At 30.7% G+C, this 22,831-nt stretch overlaps 9 protein-coding genes across 11 annotated transcripts; 7 read left to right on the top strand and 2 right to left on the bottom strand.

Moving 5' to 3' along the window:
- Positions 1 to 147: 147 nt before the first annotated feature.
- On the bottom strand, positions 148 to 1,161 carry LOC103576796 (mitochondrial import inner membrane translocase subunit Tim13). Its single transcript, XM_008557186.2, has 3 exons — positions 941 to 1,161; positions 781 to 849; positions 148 to 434 (listed from the first exon to the last, which is right to left on the bottom strand). The coding sequence occupies exons 1-3, from the start codon at positions 1,043 to 1,045 to the stop codon at positions 336 to 338; spliced, it is 273 nt and encodes a 90-aa protein (XP_008555408.1). The 5' UTR covers positions 1,046 to 1,161; the 3' UTR covers positions 148 to 335.
- Positions 1,162 to 3,165: 2,004 nt separating this feature from the next.
- On the bottom strand, positions 3,166 to 5,054 carry LOC103576794 (venom acid phosphatase Acph-1). Its single transcript, XM_008557184.3, has 7 exons — positions 4,947 to 5,054; positions 4,752 to 4,844; positions 4,567 to 4,680; positions 4,282 to 4,495; positions 4,020 to 4,213; positions 3,623 to 3,961; positions 3,166 to 3,456 (listed from the first exon to the last, which is right to left on the bottom strand). Exons 2-7 carry the CDS (start codon positions 4,827 to 4,829, stop codon positions 3,229 to 3,231), a joined length of 1,167 nt encoding a protein of 388 aa, XP_008555406.1. The 5' UTR covers positions 4,830 to 4,844; positions 4,947 to 5,054; the 3' UTR covers positions 3,166 to 3,228.
- Positions 5,055 to 5,192: 138 nt separating this feature from the next.
- LOC103576793 (venom acid phosphatase Acph-1) lies at positions 5,193 to 8,580 on the top strand. Of its 3 annotated transcripts, none has more exons than XM_008557183.3 (6): positions 5,193 to 5,339; positions 6,858 to 6,991; positions 7,064 to 7,171; positions 7,285 to 7,550; positions 7,617 to 7,900; positions 7,976 to 8,580. In XM_008557183.3, exons 2-6 carry the CDS (start codon positions 6,902 to 6,904, stop codon positions 8,371 to 8,373), a joined length of 1,146 nt encoding a protein of 381 aa, XP_008555405.1. In that variant the 5' UTR covers positions 5,193 to 5,339; positions 6,858 to 6,901; the 3' UTR covers positions 8,374 to 8,580. The 3 variants fall into 3 exon arrangements, with proteins under 3 accessions (XP_008555405.1, XP_008555403.1, XP_008555404.1); XM_008557181.3 differs by having other exon boundaries at positions 5,196 to 5,339; positions 6,876 to 6,991; positions 7,976 to 8,578; XM_008557182.3 differs by lacking the exon at positions 5,193 to 5,339 and adding an exon at positions 5,771 to 6,013 and having other exon boundaries at positions 6,876 to 6,991.
- A 130-nt stretch (positions 8,581 to 8,710) lies between these two features.
- On the top strand, positions 8,711 to 10,325 carry LOC103576826 (venom acid phosphatase Acph-1-like). The gene is made up of 4 exons (XM_008557218.2): positions 8,711 to 8,933; positions 8,989 to 9,417; positions 9,526 to 9,858; positions 10,161 to 10,325. Exons 1-4 carry the CDS (start codon positions 8,724 to 8,726, stop codon positions 10,323 to 10,325), a joined length of 1,137 nt encoding a protein of 378 aa, XP_008555440.2. The 5' UTR covers positions 8,711 to 8,723.
- A 310-nt stretch (positions 10,326 to 10,635) lies between these two features.
- LOC103576791 (venom acid phosphatase Acph-1) lies at positions 10,636 to 12,355 on the top strand. The gene is made up of 6 exons (XM_008557180.2): positions 10,636 to 10,755; positions 10,833 to 10,940; positions 11,002 to 11,267; positions 11,332 to 11,615; positions 11,827 to 12,035; positions 12,101 to 12,355. The coding sequence occupies exons 1-6, from the start codon at positions 10,669 to 10,671 to the stop codon at positions 12,275 to 12,277; spliced, it is 1,131 nt and encodes a 376-aa protein (XP_008555402.1). The 5' UTR covers positions 10,636 to 10,668; the 3' UTR covers positions 12,278 to 12,355.
- An 88-nt stretch (positions 12,356 to 12,443) lies between these two features.
- Positions 12,444 to 14,579, top strand: LOC128667273 (venom acid phosphatase Acph-1-like). Its single transcript, XM_053741198.1, has 7 exons — positions 12,444 to 12,571; positions 13,022 to 13,120; positions 13,196 to 13,300; positions 13,371 to 13,636; positions 13,708 to 13,991; positions 14,056 to 14,264; positions 14,344 to 14,579. Exons 2-7 carry the CDS (start codon positions 13,031 to 13,033, stop codon positions 14,524 to 14,526), a joined length of 1,137 nt encoding a protein of 378 aa, XP_053597173.1. The 5' UTR covers positions 12,444 to 12,571; positions 13,022 to 13,030; the 3' UTR covers positions 14,527 to 14,579.
- Positions 14,580 to 14,605: 26 nt separating this feature from the next.
- LOC103576824 (uncharacterized) lies at positions 14,606 to 18,404 on the top strand. Its single transcript, XM_008557175.3, has 13 exons — positions 14,606 to 14,729; positions 14,882 to 15,003; positions 15,075 to 15,179; positions 15,240 to 15,505; positions 15,568 to 15,851; positions 15,931 to 16,139; positions 16,217 to 16,344; positions 16,855 to 16,975; positions 17,055 to 17,159; positions 17,242 to 17,507; positions 17,580 to 17,863; positions 17,938 to 18,146; positions 18,226 to 18,404. The coding sequence occupies exons 1-13, from the start codon at positions 14,678 to 14,680 to the stop codon at positions 18,367 to 18,369; spliced, it is 2,295 nt and encodes a 764-aa protein (XP_008555397.2). The 5' UTR covers positions 14,606 to 14,677; the 3' UTR covers positions 18,370 to 18,404.
- A 355-nt stretch (positions 18,405 to 18,759) lies between these two features.
- Positions 18,760 to 20,662, top strand: LOC103576787 (venom acid phosphatase Acph-1). Its single transcript, XM_008557179.3, has 6 exons — positions 18,760 to 18,956; positions 19,030 to 19,134; positions 19,200 to 19,465; positions 19,537 to 19,820; positions 19,892 to 20,100; positions 20,174 to 20,662. The coding sequence occupies exons 1-6, from the start codon at positions 18,867 to 18,869 to the stop codon at positions 20,327 to 20,329; spliced, it is 1,110 nt and encodes a 369-aa protein (XP_008555401.3). The 5' UTR covers positions 18,760 to 18,866; the 3' UTR covers positions 20,330 to 20,662.
- Positions 20,663 to 20,748: 86 nt separating this feature from the next.
- On the top strand, positions 20,749 to 22,718 carry LOC103576788 (venom acid phosphatase Acph-1). The gene is made up of 4 exons (XM_008557174.3): positions 20,749 to 21,267; positions 21,351 to 21,767; positions 21,850 to 22,182; positions 22,283 to 22,718. The coding sequence occupies exons 1-4, from the start codon at positions 20,983 to 20,985 to the stop codon at positions 22,457 to 22,459; spliced, it is 1,212 nt and encodes a 403-aa protein (XP_008555396.1). The 5' UTR covers positions 20,749 to 20,982; the 3' UTR covers positions 22,460 to 22,718.
- Positions 22,719 to 22,831: the final 113 nt, after the last annotated feature.

The following is a 22,831-nucleotide window of genomic DNA, read 5'->3' on the forward strand; positions in this document are numbered from 1 at the left end:
ATCAATTATTTAACATTTTTATAATTATCATTATTTATGTAATTGAAGTAAAAAAAGTAATTTGGTATAACAATAAGAATATTTTTTCTAGTAACTCAATTGAACTAACAAATTACATCATCTTATGTTACCAAAGAATATAACACTGACACTGAAAGTAGCAAACATTTAAATTTCGGTATTCAACAAAAAATTAAAAATAATTTTAAAAAATTCACGCAGAATTATAATTTGTAATTTTTTAAAATTATTTTCTGTTAATATTTAAAAATTTCCAGTTGTCTGCTACTTCCACTGTCATATTTATGTTTCAACACATAAATACATAAATTTATTTACAATCTATTACGTTCTCTTTGCAATCGATTGCTGTAAGCTTTCGATACGACATTGAATGCATCCATGTAACGATCCATGCACATCGCGACACATTTCTGTAACGAAAAACAAAGTAATTAGACTCTAATGTTCCACCAGTTCTTAAATTCAAAATTAATTAATTCTCATTAGTACATAATATATCCCATATACATATTTATAAATTTTCATAAAGAAATAAGAGATTTATTTAAATTTCAAATTGAAAATCCTGCCCTTAATTAAATAGTCGTTCTAGAATTTTTAATGTTTCATTTAAACCAAGATGTCTATATATTATAAATATATATATTAATATCATATGCCAATGTTAAATTAATTTAAAATTCAATAAACAAAACCCTTAAGAATTCAAATTTAAATTCTCTGTAAAATAAAAAATATATGGACATAAATTTGTACCTGCTCTGAACTATCCAAAGAGGTGCCAGGCTTGACGATACATTTTTTGAAGCACTTCTCCGTTATTTTCTAAAAATAATTCAAAAAAACAATATATTTAATTTATCAAAAAGTTATAAATATTAATTTAAATAAAAGTTATAATTATGCAATGTATTACCGTGAGTAATTCTTGGGCATTTGCTACGGCTATTTCCTGCTTAACCTGCTGCATAAGTTCATCGCGTTCTGCGCCAGACAATGCCCCAGTTTGCAAAGAGTCCATTGTTTAAATTTATTTATTTTTTATAACTACTTATTAATTTATTTATTGAATTATTTTAAGTGTATAGAGCACAGTTTTTCTCACACCGGTGGACCACGAGACAACAGCCAGCTGAAGTCGCTCACTTTTGGTGATATCGATTGTTGCGCATGTGTCCGACCTACAACGATATATCGATACTCGCAATCGAATGTTGTGAATTTAAAATTATCTTCAGATTATGGAAACAATTTAATTTTAAAATCATTATAAATAATAATTAATTAATTAAATTTAATTATGGACCCACTTGATAATAATCTTGAAAATATTTCTGATAGACTTTTAAATTATCTATCAAATAGTTGCAGAAAACCAATTAATCCTGCTGGTATATTTTTTATTATTAATTATTATTAATTAATGAGTGCGAATGTAGCAGACATCAGACAAATTTAAAATTATTGATGTCTGCTATATTGACATTCTTATTAATTACTATAATTGTTATGATAAAAATTTACAAATTTTAATTTTCAATAAAAAATAGGTTATAAAGAAACAGCAAGATCTCCAATTATTTTTGATTTGATAGCTGGAGTTGAAGAAGTTGAATTTTATTATGACCATAAATCCTTGGGATCCAAAAACTGCTCATGTTCTTATCACGCTGATTATGATAAACCTAAAATTATAAATCCATCTGCTGACACCAATCCACGATTAAAATGGAAAAAACATTTAATTTTTTTACGAATCATAACTTGGTTAAAGTCATGTGTAAAAAAAGACTGCGACGTTTCAGTAAATGATATCCGGAAACTGGTTGAACAGTTGACGAAAAATCGAGAAAATAAATTTAAGAGAAGTGAACCCGGAGGAATTTCTATGAAGATCAAAAGAAAGAAGAAAAGGAAGAACACGAATTTACTTGAAGATGATGATTTTGAAGTGGTAAAAATAATAAGAAACGGAACGGAAATTAATTATAATAATGGTGAAGTTTCAATGATAAAGACGACTAAAAAATCAGTGCTGCCAGAAAAAGATATAGAGGACAGTCAAAATAGTCCGGAAGTGAGTTTTGGTGAAGATTCTATTCCGAAAAAATTATTCAGTCAAGGGGACAGTATCGCTGATAGCGGAGTCGGGCTTCAAGATTCAATTAACAGTCGATTGGAATCGCAAATGCAGAGCGGAAGTAATTATAGTTTAATTTCTGCGTCTGTCGAGTCATTGAAACAATCAGAGTCAATAAATTCTTTTAAAAGACCCCATGATGTAAAGGTACAAGAGATCAAAGAAAAAGACTATCCGATATCATCACAGCAGCTGATGCTAATTTTTGAAGAATGTCAGCTAGACGATTTCGCGCTCACTATCACTCGCACTTTTCTCGATGACTTCGTCTCCGAAGAGACTCTTAATAATATTTACGAAAATAAAACAATTGCTGTGGAAGCTCTGCAGATAATTGGAGATTTTGTTAATCAATTAGAAAGACGAGAAAATACTGACGTGACAATCTGTCATTTTTTTATCAAGTGTATCGTCTCAACTATCAAAAAAATCTTCAGCAACTCGTCATACAAAAAACTTACGGTAATTATCAGTAAAAAATATCATAATATCAACATTTACATTCAAATTTTTATTTTTAGAATATGCAGAGACAACTTTGTGTATCAGTAGTTCTAGAACTAAACAAGTCCCCGAATATTTTAAAAGAAACTTTGAATTTTCTGATCACGGAGCTGTTGGATTTAGCGATGGAAGAAACCCAACTGAGGGACAATCGGCTGAAGAATTCAATTGACAGGCAACAACTTTTGATTTTGTATGGGTTAGAAACAGTAATTACTAAATACAGTTCTATGTTGAAGTGTGAAGCAGCTGAAGTGAATGATGAATCGACTTCGGAAGTAACTCGCTTGTGGCGAAGAAATTGGGACTCTTACATCAATCACTTGTCGAGTCCCCAACGGCAAGTTCCCGCTGAAGATTTAAATGTGTTTTTAAAAACAAATTTGCATATATTATTAACAAACTATAATTCCAAACATTCCTTGAAGGCAGAGTGGGTTTATAAATTAATTTGTTTACTGTCAGAATAATTTTAACTTAAGTTTTAACTTTTATAATTTTTTGTTTTTAAAAAATTATTTATTTTAACAGATATTTATTATTTATAAAATTTAACAATTTTAAGTCATATTCATTATTGTAAAGATTAGTAATATAAATAAAAGTATCGTATCAATTGTCGGTATCGGAGACGAGTTTGGATTATTTGTCGTTTCTAGTTGACATAGCGCCGTTGCATTTTCAGGAAGTACACTTTTTAATTCGTTTGAATAATCCTCAAGAAGACAATATTCACCACAATTTTGTAAATGAAATGGGACTGTTTCATTATATGTATAGAACATCATCTGTAATTATGTAAGAAACAAGGTAACGATAATTATCATATTTAAATACAAAGAATCTGTACGCAGAAAAAAAGGATTTGTGGCGCAAAAAATTTTTACTGCCTCAAGAAAATTTTTCTTGGGGCAAATCTTTTTTTTCTGTGTATTGCATAGTTTAATTTCTTACCTTAATGGCATATTTATTAGTTACGGAGTCAGCATATACTTCAAAAAGCAATGCCGCTGCTGGACTCAAGATGTGAGGAGACCATGAGTTCATAATTTTTAATAACCCGATTAAAGTTCGCTCCTCGGCGCTGTACATAAAGATTTTAAGTTTGCTGGTTCCATTATTTTTCTCGTGCGCCATTGAGTTGCTGATTATTTTCTGCAATAATGTTCCGCCGTTCAGCTGCATCTGACGTTTAGTCTCAGCCGATTGATCGTAGGACAAGAAAGTCGCGTCCAATAATTTGTCAGGATATAACTCCTCGGCCCACGCAGGAAGTGACAAATTTGAATCAACCTAAATTACAATTAATTTATAAAGTGATTCACTGGCAGTAATTATACCCTAGACTTACAATAGTTCTGAAAGTTGATAGTAATAGTGCAACATCTGAAGGTTTTTCTATTTTCGAGCCATAGGATTCTGTCAGAGTATTATAAAATAATTTATGCTTATCAGGAGTTTTGGTTTGAGCTTTTTTTTCGTCTTCAATAAAACTGGGACACAAACTTCCTAGCAATAGAGTATCTCGATCTGCTGCTACATAGTCTGAAAAATATAAAAATTTATATTTTCAAGCCCTTGTAATGACAGCTGTCAAGAATTTATCAGTTTACCTGTTGGAACTGGCTGCCAATTTAAATTCGCTTCCCATTTCTGGGCTTCAGAAGGTGGCCAAAGACCCGCGTCAACCAAAAGTCCAGAAATCATAGACGAAGGATACTCTGTAGTGCGCATGCGCATTATTTCCGGGTGAAAAATTTCTCCGAGAAAAGAATTATATCGTTTCCTCAAAAATACTCCCAGATTGTACATGTCCAACTTAGCCGACTGTTTAAATAATCACATGTAATCCCAATGTATAAAACATATATTTAAATAAATGATAAATATATACTTACATTGACCATATCATCAGTTGACTCCAAAAAATATTTGTAGTCTAATTTTTCAGGAAACATGAAAGTGTTGTTTTGATTTATTTGAATTGGCGCGTACATTTTATGCGAAAATACCTGAGATTAAAAATAAAATATATATATATTTATCACTATGATTATGATTATAAATAATTGATAGTAATTACCACATGAACTAGCTTCAATTCTTGATCTGAGAGTACAGACCTTGAGAAAAATAACACAAGAATCGAAAGTGCCAACATTGTGACAGCAAAAATCTATAAGTCGATAATTAAATATATTTTTGAAAAATTAATATTACTACTTTATAAATTTATCAATTGAAAAAAGATAATTAATTAAAATAAAAATGTACGAACCAACAGCAAGATATAAAAATTTCTTCCACCTCGCTGATGTAAAAGATTACACTAGACTTGTAACCGTTCCATAGACTCTTTCTCCCACTTGAATTACCACAAGTGAAGCGGGAGAATAAAATTATAATTATTGTATTATAACTAGTATATACCCACACTGTTAAAGCGTGATATTAGAAAATATTTAACGTCTTATCTTAAGACTGAAAATAATTTATCTTTATTATAAATCATGAAAACAACTTCTACACACTTAATAAACAAATACTACGGCAATGTCTCTGTAGATTTCAAAATGATAAAGTTTATTCAACTAACCCTGTCCGAGTTTTATAAAATTATACCAGATATCATTTTTTAGTTTTTAGTATCCCACTGAGGTGCCGATTCAAGGTAATTATCACATCTATTTTTTTAAACCGGAAGCTCAATTTTTTATATCTTGTTAATTTTTTTATATAAGTAATTATTATAATATTTAAGGTATTAAAATATTTAATTGCATTTTTCTAGTTATACAACACAGAGATAAATTTTATTAACATACAAATATACAAAACTTATCATTAAATATATAAATATTTAAGTAACAAGTTTTAATATAAATAAATTTTTATTAATTATTTAAATGTTGTGTTCAATTGGAAAAATTCTTTTAATACAATAGTTTTTTTTATTGCGAATTTATCAGTGAGAAAAATTTGATTTCTTTTTTTTAAATTCAAATATTGAAAATTTTTTCTATTGGTCAATTTAATTTTATAATTAGGGATTACTTAGTTGTTACATCAATTAGATGATAAAAGTTGTGTAGGATAATGACTTTAGTTTTTTCTTGTAATCACTAAATAATAACGAATATCACATGATAGTTTTAGATTATTAATTGCTTTCATATGACGAAATATTTAAATTATTTACTTAGTCAAAGTTAAAAAATATTTCATTACGGGAAATCAGATAAGATTAAACTAGGATTTTAGGATTAGGTTTTAATTTATTAATTAACAAGTGAGTGATTCGTCGTCAATCTGAAGAACGAGGTCTCAAAATTTTAGATTGTTTCGGTAAGAATTTTTGGAAGTGCTGAAAAAATAAATGAAATTTTATCACTTAAAATATGTTTGAATTTGTTAAAAATATTCATTAAAGTTTTATGTAATTTCTCAGGATTATATTTAATTATTAATTAATTAATTAAATACTTGCTTCGATCCACAGAGCTCATTGTAAATTAACTCATTGCAGTTCATTTAGCAGTCGATCAATGATGAACTCTTATAAAATTTGTTGATAGAAAAAAAAGCGCATATGTATTCATTGCATAGCTTCCGTGTACTATTAATCGTTGAGTAATGATTCTTTTATTCGTTTTATTAACAATCAATCGACTCCAATTTATTTTTATGAGGTTCGATCGGAAGTTTTGAATTATAGTTGTGGACTTGTTTTAATATTTTTACTGTGTATCCAAATTTGCTTGGAAATATAATAATAATACCGGAAAAAATATAAATTTGAAAAATAAATATTTTATTCATGTATTTAATTACCGGTTTTAATAATCATATTATTTATTTAATTGTCAATTGGCATTGATAAAAAAAAATACTCATCACATCGCGTGACGTGCGTACATCGATTAATTGAAGTTGAATTCGCATAATTACACTTGATATATAAATCGTGTGTCCTTGTAAAGAAAAAAAAAAATTTATTTTAAATTAATAAAAAGACAGTACTCGAACTTGTCAGTGTCAACAAATTGTAAAAGAGTTCGTATAATTTCAAATATTAACAATTTTTTTTATACACAAGACATTGCTTATTTTCTATTGTCAATATTTAATTTTTAGTATATTTATCAGATAAACAATAAATTACAATGCGTTAATTATAAATAATGAATAGTTATTTAAATTACAACAGGTACTCAAAAAAATATTTATACAACCATGGTGTTCAAAATAGTTTTTCTTCTAGTGATCATTAATTTATTCAGTAAAATAGAATCGACGAAACCAAAAATTGAATTTCTTGCTGTGGTAAATATCAAATATAATTTTTTTTTTTTATTTATTTATTGTTTTTTTCATATCAATTTTATCCAATTAAAGGTGTTCCGTCATGGCGATAGAGCGCCTGATAATGGACGAGAACAGTATCCCAACGATCCATACAAAAACTATGAATACTTCCCGGAAGGCCATGGAGGATTAACTAATGTAAGTATTTATCATCAATTTGTTGCTCAATGATAATTTATTATCTTCATGACACACTCGAACACGTCGACAATAAATCTATTACTCATATCGCAAATTATTTTTTTCTTCAGCTTGGGAAGAAAAGAGAATACGATCTCGGCAGTCATCTTCGCAGTCTCTACAATGACTTTTTGGGAGAAGATTATACTCCAAAAAAATTGGCGGCACGTAGTACTGAGTATGACCGAGCAAAAATGTCCTTGCAGTTGGTGCTGAGTTCTTTGTATCCGCCAAAAGGGACTCAGGTTTGGAATAAATACTTAAATTGGCAGCCGATTCCTTACACCTATGAGCCCGGTGACAATGACATTCTTATGATACCTGAAGAATGTCCTCAGTAAGTTTTTTTACAAACATCATCGTACTTTGATTAGTAATTTTAAATTAACAAAATGTCTCGTAGGTTTTTGGAAGAATTGAAGCGAATTAAAGAACTACCGGAAGTTAAAAAGGAAGTGAATAAAATGCGGCCTTTTATGCAAAAGCTTTCGTTACTGTCGGGTAAAATTATAAATACAACAACAGACTTTTATGATATGTATCATAATTTAATGGCCGAGTATATTATGGGACTCGAGTTACCCAAATGGACTCAGGGAATTTTTCCTCGCGGCCTCTTGTGGGACGGAATTATTCTCGATTACAAAATAACTCATTATAATGAGAAGCTCAGGCGACTGAACGGCGGTAAGATTCAAATTCAAAATTTTTTTCATTTATTATTGTATAGATAATTAATTAAAAGTTTGATTATTGCTGCAGGAATGTTCATCAGACATTTCACAGACATTATGTCTAAAATAGTAAACAATGGAACTGATAAAGGACCAAAGATTAATTTATTTAGTGGACATGAAACGAACGTAGCATCTCTTTTGAACACTCTCGGTATATTTGAACCGCATGTGCCCGCGTACAGCAGCGGTGTCATCGTGGAATTACTTCGCAACGAGACTGACTACTACGTGGGATTGCGCTATTACCTGGGGATCCCGTCCAAGTCGGTAGAAAAACAACTTCCAGGATGCAGTATTCCGTGTCCGTTCAAAGATTTCATGAGAATAATGAACAATTTGATACCATCGGACAAAGAAATGATTTGTCCGAAAGGCGAGTCGCTCTATCGGGTTGCGACCATCAACACTGAGGGTCTAGAATAATTTTAATTAGATCTTAAATAATTATAATCTTCTAATATAATTATATATAGATAATTAATTAAATAAAAAATATTTTGCTATAGAAACCACTTGGGAAAATACCGTCCTGTACCCTGTAAAATATATATAGGTGTAATTAATATAATAATTGTATAAACAAAATATCATTGTGATTTATTACACATGCATGAGAAAATTTTACGTCAAGTATATCAATGATCTAGTTTACGTTTATCTTACATTTAATTTTTTTATCTGTCTAGAAATTATTTTATAAAATCATCAGTTATCGTCTGGATCTTTTATAAGTCGTATCGATAATTAATAAATTTATTTAACAAATTTTTAAAATGTTATTAAGAAAAAACTTATTTTTCATATTTATTATTTATATTTTGCTTATTTTAAATATATGTGATGGTGAAATAAAATTAATCCAAGCGACGATTCGTCATGCGGACCGTAATCCTATTGATGGATCCATTTCACACTTATATTATCCCAACGATCCTTATAAAGATCGCGACTGGTATCCTGATGGACCTATGGAATTAACAAATGTAAATATTTATTTATTTTTATACTGCGGTAAAGACTAACGAGGATAATTTTCAGAAAGGAAAACAAAATGCTTATAAATTAGGAAAATTATTACGGGAAAAATACAAAGAATTATTTGGAGAAATTTATAAACCGAGTCTTGTTTATTTCAAATCTATTGGAATGAACAGAGCAATAAATACTGCACACATTGTTGCCGCGGGTCTTTTTCCACCTTCACCTTCCCAAGTATGGAATCCTGATTTACCTTGGATACCGATTCCTGTCCATTCTCTGCCGACGGAAGAAGATATTCTAAACTTTCCGATGCTTTCATGCGAAAATTATGCGATTGATCGGAAGAAATCTGTTGCAGAAGTTGACCGATTGCTCCAAGTCCTCGGCGGTGTTAAAGATTTTTTTAGTTATCTGACTCTACACACGGGAGTTAATCACACGAGAGCTATACAAAGCTGGATTCTTTATCATCAATTGGCTTCTCAGGTGACTGAAAAAAATTTTATCAAATTTAATGATTTATGTAATATGAGACAATGAACTTTATTGATGCTGATTATAATTATAATAATAAATTTGTTTACTTAATCTCAGGCGAGTCTTGGTCTCGATCTGGCGCCATGGATAACCGAGATATTTCCAAATGGAAAACTTGTGGATATAAGTGCTGTCGAATATATTCTTCAAACTTACACCGATAGGATGAAACGTCTGTTAGGTGGCATCTGGATTAAAATGTTCCTGGACCAAATTGATGATTTGTTGAGTGGAAAAAATACTGAACGCAAAGGATTCTTTTATGCAAGTAATGAAATTCAAATTGCGGCGATATTGAACACTCTTAAAGTTTACGAGCCACATGTTCCTGGATATGCGAGCACAGTTATTTTTGAATTTCATCAAATAGATAGTCAATATTATGTTAAGGTTCATTGATTTTTCTAAACTTTTTTCTTATTAGATAATTACTATATATTATAAAATATATTATAAGTGAAATTCACTTCCAAGTGGAGTATTTTTAAATTAAAATTCCAATTCGAAGTGAAATTCACTTGTAGAAGAAATTATTGAATACTAAAACTCTGAATCAGAGTAAATGCAGATTGAAATGAATCCAGATCCGCTGAAAAAAAACTCCTTATTTTCTCTGTATGCAGAGTGATTTTTTTTTACAGTAAATTCTCGTAATTTCAGTGCCTAACGATAAAAATTAATTTTTTTTATAGGTCGTCTATATAAATGAAGATAAAATTATAAATTTTTTTATACCAGGCTGCGAAAGCACAACTTGTTTGCTGACGACATTCAAAACCATTTTGAAAAATGTTACGATGGAAGACTTTGATAAAGACTGCGGACGAAGAGGAAACTTTACGATTATCGATTTATAAATTTAATTCAATATTTATATTATCCTTTTTAATATTTACTTACCTGGTTCGAATATTAATAAATGATTTATTAAAAATATAATTATGAGAGTATATATATATTTTTAATTCAGTATTTTGGTAAACATCTGTTGTTATTGCAAACACATATTTGCAATAACATTAGATTTTTTATTTAAAATTTTTTTTTCCACTTGCTATCATTTATTTACAATAATTTGTGTTGATTCGCGGACTTATATAATTGACGTTTTACTTATAATAACTATCGCTGATAACATATTTTATTCTACACTTGTTACGTCATACTTACAAGACACAATACTCAATAGTGTGAAGAACTATGTTTTTCAACTTATGTTTTCTTATAATAATCAATCTATTCATTCAAATAAAATCTAGTGACCTTAAACTTGAATTTCTGGCAGTGGTAAATATATTTTTCTTTTGCTGAATTTATAAAACAAATTTATCATTTTCCGTTGACATTTTTTATGATTCTGACAGATTTTCCGTCATGGCGACCGGATTCCAGAGTCTGGTGAAGAAAAATATCCTAATAATCCGAATACTTATTACGATTATTATCCAATAAGTACTGGAGGGCTGACTAATGTACGTATTCTGCTGCTTAAATAAATTCAATTAAATTAACAATTGTTTTTTTTTTTTCCAGAATGGCAAAATGCGAGAGTACAAACTCGGCGAATACCTTCGAAACCGCTACAATGATTTTCTAGGTGATTATTACATTCCAGAAAATGTGATGGCTCGTAGTGTAGAGTTTGATAGATCAAAAATGTCTTTGCAACTGGTACTTAGTTCGTTATACCCACCGAAAAAAGATCAAATTTGGAATGAAAATCTCAATTGGCAGCCGATTCCCATAGTATATATACCAAAAGTTTTTGATATTTTAATGATACCTGAAGAATGCCCACAGTAAGTTGATTTTCAAAATTTTTCTGATTGTATTGATGCAGAAATTACGTTGTATATTATTTAGATACATGGAAGAATTGGAAAAAGTACGAAATCTACCAGAAGTATTGGCAAAAGTCGATAAATTTCGACCTCTGATGGAAGAACTCACTCCGCAAACCGGCAAATTGATAAACTCAACAACCAATTTGTACGATTTGTATCATAGTTTAATGGCTGATTATATGGGAGGAAAAAAAATACACGACTGGGCTTTGAAAATTATGCCTGACGGTCTGTTATTTGACGCAACTATTTTGGAATACGATATTGTGAGCTATAATACAAAACTCAAAAGATTATTTGGCGGTAAGACAAAAGTTTATATTTTCCCAAACTAATTTAGAGTAATTGTTTAGAATCGTGGCTCCATTGAATATTTACTCTAAAAAATTTTAAAATCGGTTATGATCAATTTTCATGTTTCAATCTATATGTGAAGCCGCGATTCTAAACAATTGCCCTATTCAATTTATACTGAATATGATTGAGTATTCGAATTGTTTAATTGCTTCCACAGGAATGTTTATAAAACATCTGACAGATCTTATGACAGATAAAATCGAAAGTAAAAGCTCCGATAAACCAAAAATAAATTTATTTAGTGCACGAGAAACGAACATAGCAGCTCTTTTGAAAGCTATTGGAGCATTCAAACCACACGTTCCATCTTACAGCTGCGCTGTCATGTTTGAATTGCTAAGCAATGAAACTGATAACTATGTCGGGGTGAGTAGTCATATATTTTATCCTACAGCAATTATTGACACTGATTATTTTTTTCTCATATTTAGATGAATTACTATTTGGGAATCCCGCCGATTTCAGAAGAAATACAAATTTCCGGTTGTTCTAACCCATGTCCGTTCAGTGATTTCATGATGCTCATGAAAGACTTGATACCATCTGATAAAGAAATGGAATGCGAGAAAGGCGAGTCGCTTTATCATGACCCAATAATAAATAAATAAAACTTAAGTTAAAATAATGACATGTAAATTCTAAAAGTTTTATTTGTTTGTCAATAAACAACATTTTTCTCTATCGAAAAAAATTAGTCAGCATGTTACAGATATCTTTCATAGACTATATATCAAATATTACTTTTCAAGTGATTAGACGATAATTACAATCAGTTGTTAGCTTATCGCTCCTCATCCTTAAGTATAACTATTAATCTTTTACTGATTTCATTTGAATTGTTTCCTGACTTTCTACACAGTAGCATTCTGGTTTCAGAAAGCGAGAGCATTCCTAACGCCAAGGTCAGTCGTCTTTTAAAATTTGATACTTTATTTATATATTTTTTTTCTTATAAAAGATCTTCTATAAAAATTTAATTGTTAGATTTTTAAATAATAGATTAACCGGTTAAGGTATAATTACATACAACCGCGCGCTTAAAGTCAAGGCCTTGTATAATATATCATTAGGCATTTAAATCATGTGTTGAATAATAAATAGTTGTTTGTCTACCAAATTGTTACTTGAGTTTTAGAATTAAATCTTTCAGTGAGTTTGTAAAAAAAACTTGACATTATATTAGACAGTATAAGCTGTGAAGGTATGAAATATACATATTTTTTAATAGTTTTTTGTTTTTTTTTTTCTTAGTATGATTTTAAGAATTACGAAACTTTGCATAATTTATTTATTTATGTCTACAATAAGTGCATGGGCAATAAATTATTTCCGGTAATGAATTTTTGTTACAGTTTGGCAAGATGGAGTTCAAATTATTGGTATTTTTACTAATTATTAATTTTGTAGCGAGCGTTATATCAGCGGACTATGAATTGAAATTTGTTGCTGTTGTAAGTTGGATAATTTTTTTTATTTTTATTATATAAATTTTTATATTTTTTACAAATAAGATCTTTGGGTTCTAGGTTTTTCGTCACGGAGATCGGACGCCGGAAGTTAATGAAGTTTACCCAAATGACCCATATTTGCATGATGATTTTTATCCTCTTGGTCGCGGACAATTGACAGTTGTGAGTAAATTTAATGGATATAAAAAAATGATGATTATTGGAAGCTAAAATATTAATTTGCATATTTCAGGCAGGTAAGCAGCGAGAATATCAACTAGGCCAGGCTCTGCGTTATCTCTACAATGATTTCCTGGGTGACATTTATGTCCCAAAAGATCTGATCGCACGTAGTACAGGTTTTGATAGAACAAGAATGTCTTTGCAACTCGTCGTCGCTGCGATGTATCCTCCGAAAGGTCCACAAGTATGGAATGACAGTTTAAATTGGCAGCCGATTCTCACATCCTACGTTCCGGAAGCCGATGATACTCTTTTGAAACCCGACTTGTGCTCACAGTAAGCTCACTACCTTTAAAATAATAATCATTTTTAAATTTATTAATTACAGAATTTAATATAATGCGCAGATATAAAGAAGAACATGAAAGAGTAACAAAATTACCAGAATTTAAACGCGAGGTCGAAAAATTCCGGCCACTTATGAAAAATCTTACCGCAGTGACGGGTAAAGAAATATCGACGACCAATGATTTATTTTTACTTTATAACGGATTGACAGCATTGAAGTCAATGAATCGCCAACTTCCCAAATGGTCTGAAGAGATTTTTCCTTACGGCGCACTCTTAGATGGAGCAAATCTCGAATTCAAATCGCTTTTTTATAATGATAATTTAAAGAGATTGAGAAGTGGTAAGTTTATTTGATAATTATCTATTAATTTTTATCAATTAGTTTAAATTATTTATTATTGTAGGCATGGTTCTGAAAAATTTCACCGACACAATGAATGAAATCGTCAATGGAAAACTTGGTAACCATCAGAAAATGAATATTTTCAGTGCTCACGACGCAAATGTCGCGGCTCTTCTTGCAGTTCTAAGTGACCTCGATCCACATGTCCCGAAATTTTCTAGCAGCGTTATGGTTGAATTAATTCAGAAAAACTACAATTATTTCGTCAAGGTAAAGAAACTTACCAACAATCTGAATAACTTATAAATGAATCATATTTTTATATTTGTCTGCAACGTTACGACTTCAGGTCCGCCATTTCCTTGGAATCCCGCCGACTGTAATCGATTTGAAAATACCCGGATGTGATGTCTGGTGTCCTTTCAATGATTTCATGAAACTGATGAAAAATTTTCTGCCCTCTGAAAAAGAAGCCAAGTGTGAAAAAAATACTGAACAATTCGACTCGATTGTTATAAATTATGCAAAATAAATGTCGTTTGTATTTTAAATACACGAGATTAAAATAAAAAAATTATCGGAACAGTCCAAATGTAGTTTTCTCCCGCTAATGACTCATCACTAATATACTTTATAACAGAAACACTCATACTAATACTTATTTCAGTCTAATCTCTCGTCTCATGATAACAAAGTCTTTATTACAAAATATAACTTCGCTAAGAATAACTCAAGGTATCAAATGATTATTTAATTTATTTACTTATTCATTATATTCAAATTAAATTCACAGTGAGAAAACGTTTTTCAAAGCGTATTTCATAAATTATCTTTCAGAACTTTAACAAGTAGCCAAATTATAATATTAAGTAAATTAATTCTCATAGAAATGAATAGACGAATAGAAATTTTATTTTCTATTATTGTGATTGTCAATTTAAATTCATTTATCAATTCAGCCAATCAAGAACCATCATCATCACTATTGAAACTTCAGTATGTTGCTGTTGTAAGTAAATTTTGTTTTTATAAGTAACTGCCGTAACAGCTTTTGAAATTTGAGAAAAAAATTAATTTCAGGTTTTCCGCCATGGGGATCGGACACCTGATAAAACAGAAATGTTTCCAAATGATCCATACAAAAATCATGACTTTTCCCCAGTAGGCTATGGACAACTGACTAATGTGAGTCTTAAACTTATCAAGTGTGAAGAATACTCCGTATATATTTAATTTAAATTGTAGGAAGGTAAACAACGAGTGTACAAATTAGGTCAGCTTCTTCGTACTCTTTACAATGACTTACTCGGTGACCTTTACAACCCAAAAAATCTAATAGCGCGTAGTACTGATTATCCGAGAACCAGAATGTCATTACAAGTATTATTAGCTGGGCTGTTTCCTCCAAAAGAATCGCAAGTGTGGAATAGAAATTTAGCCTGGCAACCGTTGGTGACATCTTATGTCGCAAGGGCTGAAGACTCTCTTTTGGTACCGATTCTGTGCCCAAGGTAAGAGATAATTTTTTTTTTTATATTAAAATCAATTGACAATAATTATGGAATACTTGCAGATACATAGCGGAGTTGGAAAAAGTAAAAGAACTTCCGGAAGTAAAAAATAAAATTGACGAATTTCTTCCTCTTATGCGAAATCTCGCTCTACTTACTGGCAAAAATATATCGTCGCCTTTTGATTTATTACTTCTTTACAATGTTTTGATGGCTGAGTCATCGATGGGGCTGCCACTTGACAAATGGGCCATGGAAATTTTTCCTCATGGTTTATTGTTGGATGGAACTGTTCTAGACTACGAAATTAAAAATTCAAATGAAAATCTGAAAAGATTGAGAGGCGGCAAGTCAATTTATATTTACCAGAATATTTTTGTGAAAAATAAGTAAGTTATTTAAAATTGACGTTTAAATGTTCACAGGAATGCTGTTACGAAATATTACTGACACGATGATGGGTGTAATTAATGGATGGGGAAATGCAGATAAAAAAATGACGATATTTAGCGGACATGACACAAATGTGGCTTCTCTTCTCTTCATTTTTGGCGCGTACACACCTCACATGCCTGAATATTCTAGCAGCGTTATGGTTGAATTGCTAAATAATAGTACAGATTACTACGTTAGAGTACGAGGACTTGTTTAAATATTTTGCTAAGCAAATAAAAATATCAATTACTACTGATATTTTTTTTTTAATTTTAGGTCCGTTATTATTTGGGAATCCCACCGACACTAAGAGAAATTCAAATTCCAGGGTGTGATATTTTGTGTCCGTTTAATAAATTTATGGTTTTGATGAAAAATTTGATTGCCACTGATGCGGAAATGATGTGTGCTAAAAATAATTGATAAGTTTACAGAATAAGTAATCAATAAAGAATAGAATTTTTATTAAAAAATAATTATCAGACTTTTATTCATTTTTTGTAATTAGTTTGTAAATATATATGTATATGGATTTAAAATAACTTTGCTCAAACCTGGTTTCCTAACTTGAAATAGAATAAGCTGCGTTTCATTTTATTATTGTTCTTTACAAACTATTTTTTTCACTCACGTGAACTCAGAGCTTGGTTTTATCGTAGATCGATTGACAACCACCGGATGATTATAAACGTGCACACAATCAAGGACTTGAATAATTGACTCACTCATTATTGAAATGTATTGATGAATATACAGTATTGGCTTGATTTTTTATGAGACAATATGAAATATGAATTTTTATAACCGGAAAGTCTTATAATCAAACAGAAAAAACTAGACGCTACTGTCGAGTGACCGAAAGCCAATTTATCAATACATTCTATTATTATTTAAAGACTCAAAAACTTCTGATCTCTGAATTTATTTCTTCAACGAATTATACAGATGGAGTTTAAATTTTTAGTTTTTTTATTTATCACTAATTTTATTGCGGGTGTCATTTCAACAGACTATGAATTAAAATTTGTGACAGTTGTAAGTTGAAAGATTTATTTTCTTTATTATTATAATTATGGATATGTTTCATAAATAAATAATGATATTTGGATTCTAGGTTTTTCGTCATGGGGATCGTACACCACAAGATAAAGAATTTTATCCAAATCATCCGTATCTGCATGATGATTTTTATCCTATAGGCCGCGGACAATTGACAGTTGTACGTATATTATAAAATTAATTTTGAGGATATGAAAAATTATAATTGATTAAAACTAAACCATTGATTTGAATAAATTCAGGCTGGTAAACGGCGGGAGTATCAATTGGGTCAGGCCCTGCGTAATCTCTACGATGGTTTTCTGGGTGATATTTATAATCCAAAAGATATAATAGCACGTAGTACAGGTTTTGATAGAACAAGAATGTCTTTGCAACTCGTCCTCACTGCGATGTACCCGCCAAAAGGTCCACAAGTGTGGAATAACACTTTGAATTGGCAGCCGATTCTTACATCTTATGTTCCGGAAGCCGATGATACTCTTTTGAGACCAAATTTATGTCCACTGTGAGCTTACCTTCTTTAAGTATCACAGATATTGTTGATTTCATTAGCTATCGTATTGAATTTATGGCGTAGGTATAAAGAAGAGCTTGAAAGAGTAATAAATTCTCCTGAATTGCAAAGCGAAATCGACCGATTTCGGCCGCTTATGCAAAACCTCACTGCAATCACTGGAAAAGAAATCTCGTCAACCAAAGAATTGGCTCGTTTGTTCAGTGGACTGGTAGCATTAGAGGCAATGAATCGTCAGCTTCCTGAATGGTGCGAAGGAATTTTTCCCGAGGGTTTGCTTACCGAAGCATCAAACTTTGAATATAAATTGATATTCTTCAATGATACTCTTAAGAGGTTGTCCGGTGGTAAGTAAATCAAGCTTCTAGAAAATAATGTTTCATGAATCATTTATTCGGTGATTATTTATGATTATTTCCAGGTGTGATTCTTCGAAATATCACTGATACCATGAGCGATATTGTTTATGGAAAACTTAGTAACCATCAGAAAATAAATATTTTCAGTGGTCATGACCTAACTGTTGCGGCTCTTCTCGCTGTTGTAGGTGATCTTGATCCACATATCCCAAAATATTCCGCCACTGTTATGGTCGAGCTACTTCAGAAAAATGATAATTACTACGTTAAGGTGAACCTACTTAAATTAAATCTAATTAACTATCGTACGAATTTATTTTACCTACGAAGATGTATTTTTTCATTTCCAGTCGCGCTATTATCAGGGAATCCCACCGACTGTCGTGGATTTAAAAATACCAGGATGTGATACTGTGTGCCCATTTAATGAGTTTATGACATTAATGACAAACTTACTACCTTCTGATGAAGAATTAAAGTGTAATAAGAAGTAATTTTTTACCTGCTCTGAGATTATAGTAAAGAATAAAAAATAAATTTTATCATCGTTCTAAACTTAATTAAAATGTTTTTAGCCCGGCTGTAAATAAATTTTTAGTTTTTTTTTAGTTTATCTAGTGTTTTTCTTGACAAACGTCATTCCTCACTTTCTATGCGTAGGAACTTCGTTTTATCGTGGATTGGTTTTCACCTATCGGATAATTATACGTGCAATACTTGCATAGAGTCAAGGACGTATAAGTAACTCACTTGCCATTAAAATTTATTGATGATTATACAATATCAACTTGTTTATTTGTTAGACAAAACAAGGTATGAATATTTAAAAATTTTTAAACTTTAAAATTTACAGAAATAAAATAGATACTACTGTTGAGCGAATGGGAGCACTTATATAACATGTGCTAGTGGTTATTTAATAAAGTCAATTATTATTTAACAACTTGAAAGCTTCTGATCTGTGAATTTACCTTTAACTAATTAAACAAACATGGAGTTTAAATTTTTAGTTTTTTTATTTATCACTAATTTTATTGTGGGTGTCATTTCAACGGACTATGAATTAAAATTTGTGACAGTTGTAAGTTTAATGTTTCATTTTATTTATTCATCTAATTGTATAGTAGTAACAAGTAAAGATATTTGAACGTTAGGTATTCCGTCATGGCGACCGGACACCAGAAAAAGAGGAATCTTACCCAAATGATCCATATCTACATGAAGATTTTTATCCTCTTGGCCGTGGTCAATTGACAGTGGTACGTATACTGAAATATTATTCTTAAGAAAATAGGAAATTGGAATTGAATTCGAATAAATTCAGGCTGGCAAACGGCGGGAGTATCAATTGGGTCAGGCATTACGTAATCTGTACGATGATTTCCTGGGTGATATTTATAATCCAAAAGATATAATAGCACGTAGTACAGATTATTATAGAACGAGAATGTCTTTGCAACTTGTCGTCACTGCGATGTATCCTCCGAAAGGTCCACAAGTGTGGAATGACAGTTTAAATTGGCAGCCGATTCTCACATCCTATGTTCCGGAAGTCGATGATACTCTTTTGAAACCTGACTCATGCCCACAGTTAGTTTGTTATACGAAATAATACAGTTATTTTCGAATTTACCAATTATAACAATTGATATGTTGCGCAGATATAGAGAAGAATTTAAAAAAGTATTAAAATTACCCGAAGTACAAAAAGAAATCGATCGATTTCGGCCGGTTATGGAAAATCTCACTGCGGTGACTGGGAAAGAGATATCCACAGCCTTAGATTTGTTTCTTCTGTCCAATGGATTGGTAGCTTTAGCCGAAATCGGTCGTCCACTTCCGAAATGGTCTGAAGGAATTTTTCCCGAGGGTCTGCTTCTCGATGCATCAAACTTTCAGTATAAAATAATGGTTTATAATGATAATCTTAAACGGTTGACCAGTGGTGAGTGAATAGTTATTAGAAAAAATTTTTTATAAATAACTTATTCAGTAATTGTTAATAATTATTTATAGGCATGGTTATCAGAAACATCACAGATACGATGAATGATATAGTCAATGGAAAACTTTCAAACTATCAAAAAATGAATATTTTCAGTGGCCATGACGCAAATGTCGCGTATCTTCTTGCAGTTCTAAGTGACCTCGATCCACATGTCCCGAAATTTTCCGCTAGTGTCATCGTTGAATTTCTTCAGAAAAATGATGACTATTATGTTAAGGTAAACGGCCTAAATCTAAATAATTATTTTACGAATTTATTTTATCTACAAACATATATTTTTCAATTTCTAGGCACGCTATTATCAGGGAATCCCACCGACTGTCATTGATTTAAAAATACCAGGCTGTGATATTCTCTGTCCATTTAATGAGTTTATGAAATTAATGAAAAATTTCATACCTTCTGATGAAGAAATAAAGTGTAATAAAAAAGAACAACCAATATAACTCTGAGATTATAATAAATACTATAATATACAAATCATATAGACTTTATTATTTATCAAGATTTTTTTTTATAACGAATCATTTTGAAGAGTTATTTGATATAATAAAAAATTTTTTTCCAAGCAATATCAGAATAAAATGATCGTCAGCAAAATGATGTGGACGGATGTCGAAGCAAATTGACTCCATGATTTCATTGAAAACAAAGTAATTAAAAAGTAAAAAAAATAAGTAAGTCGACTTTTATCAATACTTATAAATAAATCGAATATATACTCGATAATGACACTTAAATGGATCAGCGAAATCATTTTTTTTATCATAACAGGTATTTGTAGACCGTACACGTCATTGCTATTTTTATTTACTTTATTCCTAAATATAATTTTAATTTCTTTTAGAATTTCATTTTTATTTTTTTAATAGTCTGCTCATTTTTATAGAATTAATTAATAATAGGGAAATTTTATTTTTATTTTCAATAATTTTTTGCTGTACAATTTAATACTCTTTATTTTTATGCAAAGGAATAGCGCGCTAAAATGACCAATGAAAAATATCGTTGAGCTGTTTTACCTTTCCAATGTTTACTTTATCTTATCTCGTATTCCAACTTTTATTCAGTTTTAATTTACATATTTGTCAAACGTTAAATGCGAAGGAAAAACGATTATAAATATTGTTCAGTTGTTGGACAAAAGTCTAGAGTTAAGAGTCTAGACTTTAGCGAAATGGTATCTGAAGTAAAGTGGCCGCTTCTGATGTTTATTTGTGGAATCATTGAAAATTATTGCCGCGCGGAATTAAAAATGATCCAAGTGACGATGCGTCATGGTGACAGATATCCTTCTGGAAAACAGTATGCATTAATGTTCTATCCCAATGATCCATACTTTAATAATACCTCGGCATCTGATGGACCAATGCAACTTACACCTGTAAATACGATTGAATTATTTTATATCAAGATCAGATCAAGCGACTTTACCATGGTAACTATGATAAAATTTTTAATTTTCAGAAAGGAAAAATCAAAGCGTACCACATGGGTCAATTTCTACATGACAGATATAAAGAATTGATAGGAACTATCGATAACGCAGACTCAGTCTATTTCCGTGCGTTTCGAGCCGAAAGAGCTGTCAGTACTGCTCGCTTAGTTGCTAAGGGACTGTTTCAAATAAACTGGAATTCTAGTTTTGAATCAGTTCCTTTGTCAATTGACTCAAAACCAAAAGACGAAGATTATTTATACTACACGAAAAAAATTTGCGAAAATTATTACACTGATCGGATAAATTCCGATGCTCAGGTAGAACATGTACTGAGTAAACTCACAGATATACAAAAATTTTATGATTACTTATCAATTCACACGGGCATTAATTACACGAAAGTTTTCCAAAGTTATCTACTCTACAATCACCTAGTTTCGGAGGTTGTCAAAAATTATTAAACTGTCATTAGTCTCGTTAGATTAAGAAACTGCCTGCAATAACATGTTTCAATTTTTTTTTTAGTCTAGTCTCAACCTTCAGTTGGAACCTTGGACGGATTCCATATTTCCCAATGGAAAACTTTTGGACTTAAGTGCAGTTGAATACATAATTCAGACTCACACCTCTCGGATGAAGCGTCTCTTAGGTGGAGTTTGGATAAAGACGTTTTTAAATCACGTCGATGATTCACTGAGTGGTGAAAGTACTCGGAAAAAAGGATATTTCTATGTTTACAGTGAGCATCACGTCGCTGCAATTTTGAATGCTCTTGATATCTACAAGCCTCATGTTCCGAGTTACCTGAGTTGTGTAATTTTCGAATTGCACGAAATCGATAATAATTTCTACGTTAAGGTTTATGAACTTCCACCATTTGAATAAAAAATAATTTAGTTTCCAATAAATAAATTTACCAGATTTTTATATGAATTTTATGAATACTAAATAATTATAGGTGATTCATAAAAATGAAGACAAAATTACAGAAACTCAGATTACCGGCTGTGAAGCTTCGCTGTGTTTGCTTGATACATTCAAGTTTGTTTTGAAAGATGTAATTCTCGAAGATTTTGAAAAAGATTGTGGGACACACGGCAGTTTTCCAGATCCGGTCCTTCCCGTGGTGAAATAGCAAGGACTGTAATGCTGGGAGGGGGAAATTTCTACCCATGATCCGGCCAAACTGGTTTGGTGCCTTTAGGAAGAGTTTTTCCCAGTTTTTCCCAGTATATATGTGAAATATGTGCTATTCTTTTTATTTTAATTGTCATTAATATTCAATTGATTATCAATAAATAAATAAAGTTATAAAATTTTACCAACTTTTCATATTTTCCAGATAATGTTTTTCTATTAATTCATCTGAAGATTTTTTGTATCTTAAAAATTATATTATCATTTTTTGGCCACGTCACTTTAAAAAAAATAAAGCGGTTGTTCACAAATCGAACGCTGCGGGAATTCACTATGATAAAATTTTTAATTGGTTTATAGATAGTGAATA

This window comes from Microplitis demolitor, chromosome 8, assembly GCF_026212275.2.
Source record: "Microplitis demolitor isolate Queensland-Clemson2020A chromosome 8, iyMicDemo2.1a, whole genome shotgun sequence".
Lineage (NCBI taxonomy): Eukaryota > Metazoa > Arthropoda > Insecta > Hymenoptera > Braconidae > Microplitis > Microplitis demolitor.

What these genes read in the sequence shown, in the direction of transcription:
- LOC128667273 (XM_053741198.1), top strand. Translation starts at nt 13,031, where the DNA reads ATGGAGTTCAAATTATTGGTATTTTTACTAATTATTAATTTTGTAGCG. An exon ending in GTCGCGGACAATTGACAGTT is followed by an intron (nt 13,301 to 13,370) that starts GTGAGTAAATTT and finishes TGCATATTTCAG; the next exon opens with GCAGGTAAGCAGCGAGAATA. An exon ending in AAACCCGACTTGTGCTCACA is followed by an intron (nt 13,637 to 13,707) that starts GTAAGCTCACTA and finishes TATAATGCGCAG; the next exon opens with ATATAAAGAAGAACATGAAA.
- LOC103576826 (XM_008557218.2), top strand. Translation starts at nt 8,724, where the DNA reads ATGTTATTAAGAAAAAACTTATTTTTCATATTTATTATTTATATTTTG. An exon ending in ATCATCAATTGGCTTCTCAG is followed by an intron (nt 9,418 to 9,525) that starts GTGACTGAAAAA and finishes ACTTAATCTCAG; the next exon opens with GCGAGTCTTGGTCTCGATCT. An exon ending in ATAGTCAATATTATGTTAAG is followed by an intron (nt 9,859 to 10,160) that starts GTTCATTGATTT and finishes TTTTTTTTATAG; the next exon opens with GTCGTCTATATAAATGAAGA.
- LOC103576824 (XM_008557175.3), top strand. Translation starts at nt 14,678, where the DNA reads ATGATAACAAAGTCTTTATTACAAAATATAACTTCGCTAAGAATAACT. An exon ending in AGACCAAATTTATGTCCACT is followed by an intron (nt 17,508 to 17,579) that starts GTGAGCTTACCT and finishes TTTATGGCGTAG; the next exon opens with GTATAAAGAAGAGCTTGAAA. An exon ending in TCTTAAGAGGTTGTCCGGTG is followed by an intron (nt 17,864 to 17,937) that starts GTAAGTAAATCA and finishes GATTATTTCCAG; the next exon opens with GTGTGATTCTTCGAAATATC.
- LOC103576791 (XM_008557180.2), top strand. Translation starts at nt 10,669, where the DNA reads ATGTTTTTCAACTTATGTTTTCTTATAATAATCAATCTATTCATTCAA. An exon ending in GTACTGGAGGGCTGACTAAT is followed by an intron (nt 10,941 to 11,001) that starts GTACGTATTCTG and finishes TTTTTTTTCCAG; the next exon opens with AATGGCAAAATGCGAGAGTA. An exon ending in ACTCAAAAGATTATTTGGCG is followed by an intron (nt 11,616 to 11,826) that starts GTAAGACAAAAG and finishes TTGCTTCCACAG; the next exon opens with GAATGTTTATAAAACATCTG.
- LOC103576788 (XM_008557174.3), top strand. Translation starts at nt 20,983, where the DNA reads ATGCGAAGGAAAAACGATTATAAATATTGTTCAGTTGTTGGACAAAAG. An exon ending in ACAATCACCTAGTTTCGGAG is followed by an intron (nt 21,768 to 21,849) that starts GTTGTCAAAAAT and finishes TTTTTTTTTTAG; the next exon opens with TCTAGTCTCAACCTTCAGTT. An exon ending in ATAATAATTTCTACGTTAAG is followed by an intron (nt 22,183 to 22,282) that starts GTTTATGAACTT and finishes AAATAATTATAG; the next exon opens with GTGATTCATAAAAATGAAGA.
- LOC103576794 (XM_008557184.3), bottom strand. Translation starts at nt 4,829, where the DNA reads ATGTTGGCACTTTCGATTCTTGTGTTATTTTTCTCAAGGTCTGTACTC. An exon ending in AATTGAAGCTAGTTCATGTG is followed by an intron (nt 4,681 to 4,751) that starts GTAATTACTATC and finishes TTTTAATCTCAG; the next exon opens with GTATTTTCGCATAAAATGTA. An exon ending in TATCAACTTTCAGAACTATT is followed by an intron (nt 3,962 to 4,019) that starts GTAAGTCTAGGG and finishes ATTGTAATTTAG; the next exon opens with GTTGATTCAAATTTGTCACT.
- LOC103576787 (XM_008557179.3), top strand. Translation starts at nt 18,867, where the DNA reads ATGGAGTTTAAATTTTTAGTTTTTTTATTTATCACTAATTTTATTGTG. An exon ending in AATTAAAATTTGTGACAGTT is followed by an intron (nt 18,957 to 19,029) that starts GTAAGTTTAATG and finishes TTTGAACGTTAG; the next exon opens with GTATTCCGTCATGGCGACCG. An exon ending in AAACCTGACTCATGCCCACA is followed by an intron (nt 19,466 to 19,536) that starts GTTAGTTTGTTA and finishes TATGTTGCGCAG; the next exon opens with ATATAGAGAAGAATTTAAAA.
- LOC103576796 (XM_008557186.2), bottom strand. Translation starts at nt 1,045, where the DNA reads ATGGACTCTTTGCAAACTGGGGCATTGTCTGGCGCAGAACGCGATGAA. An exon ending in ATGCCCAAGAATTACTCACG is followed by an intron (nt 850 to 940) that starts GTAATACATTGC and finishes AATTATTTTTAG; the next exon opens with AAAATAACGGAGAAGTGCTT. An exon ending in CTTTGGATAGTTCAGAGCAG is followed by an intron (nt 435 to 780) that starts GTACAAATTTAT and finishes TTTTCGTTACAG; the next exon opens with AAATGTGTCGCGATGTGCAT.
- LOC103576793 (XM_008557183.3), top strand. Translation starts at nt 6,902, where the DNA reads ATGGTGTTCAAAATAGTTTTTCTTCTAGTGATCATTAATTTATTCAGT. An exon ending in ATACCTGAAGAATGTCCTCA is followed by an intron (nt 7,551 to 7,616) that starts GTAAGTTTTTTT and finishes AATGTCTCGTAG; the next exon opens with GTTTTTGGAAGAATTGAAGC. An exon ending in GCTCAGGCGACTGAACGGCG is followed by an intron (nt 7,901 to 7,975) that starts GTAAGATTCAAA and finishes TTATTGCTGCAG; the next exon opens with GAATGTTCATCAGACATTTC.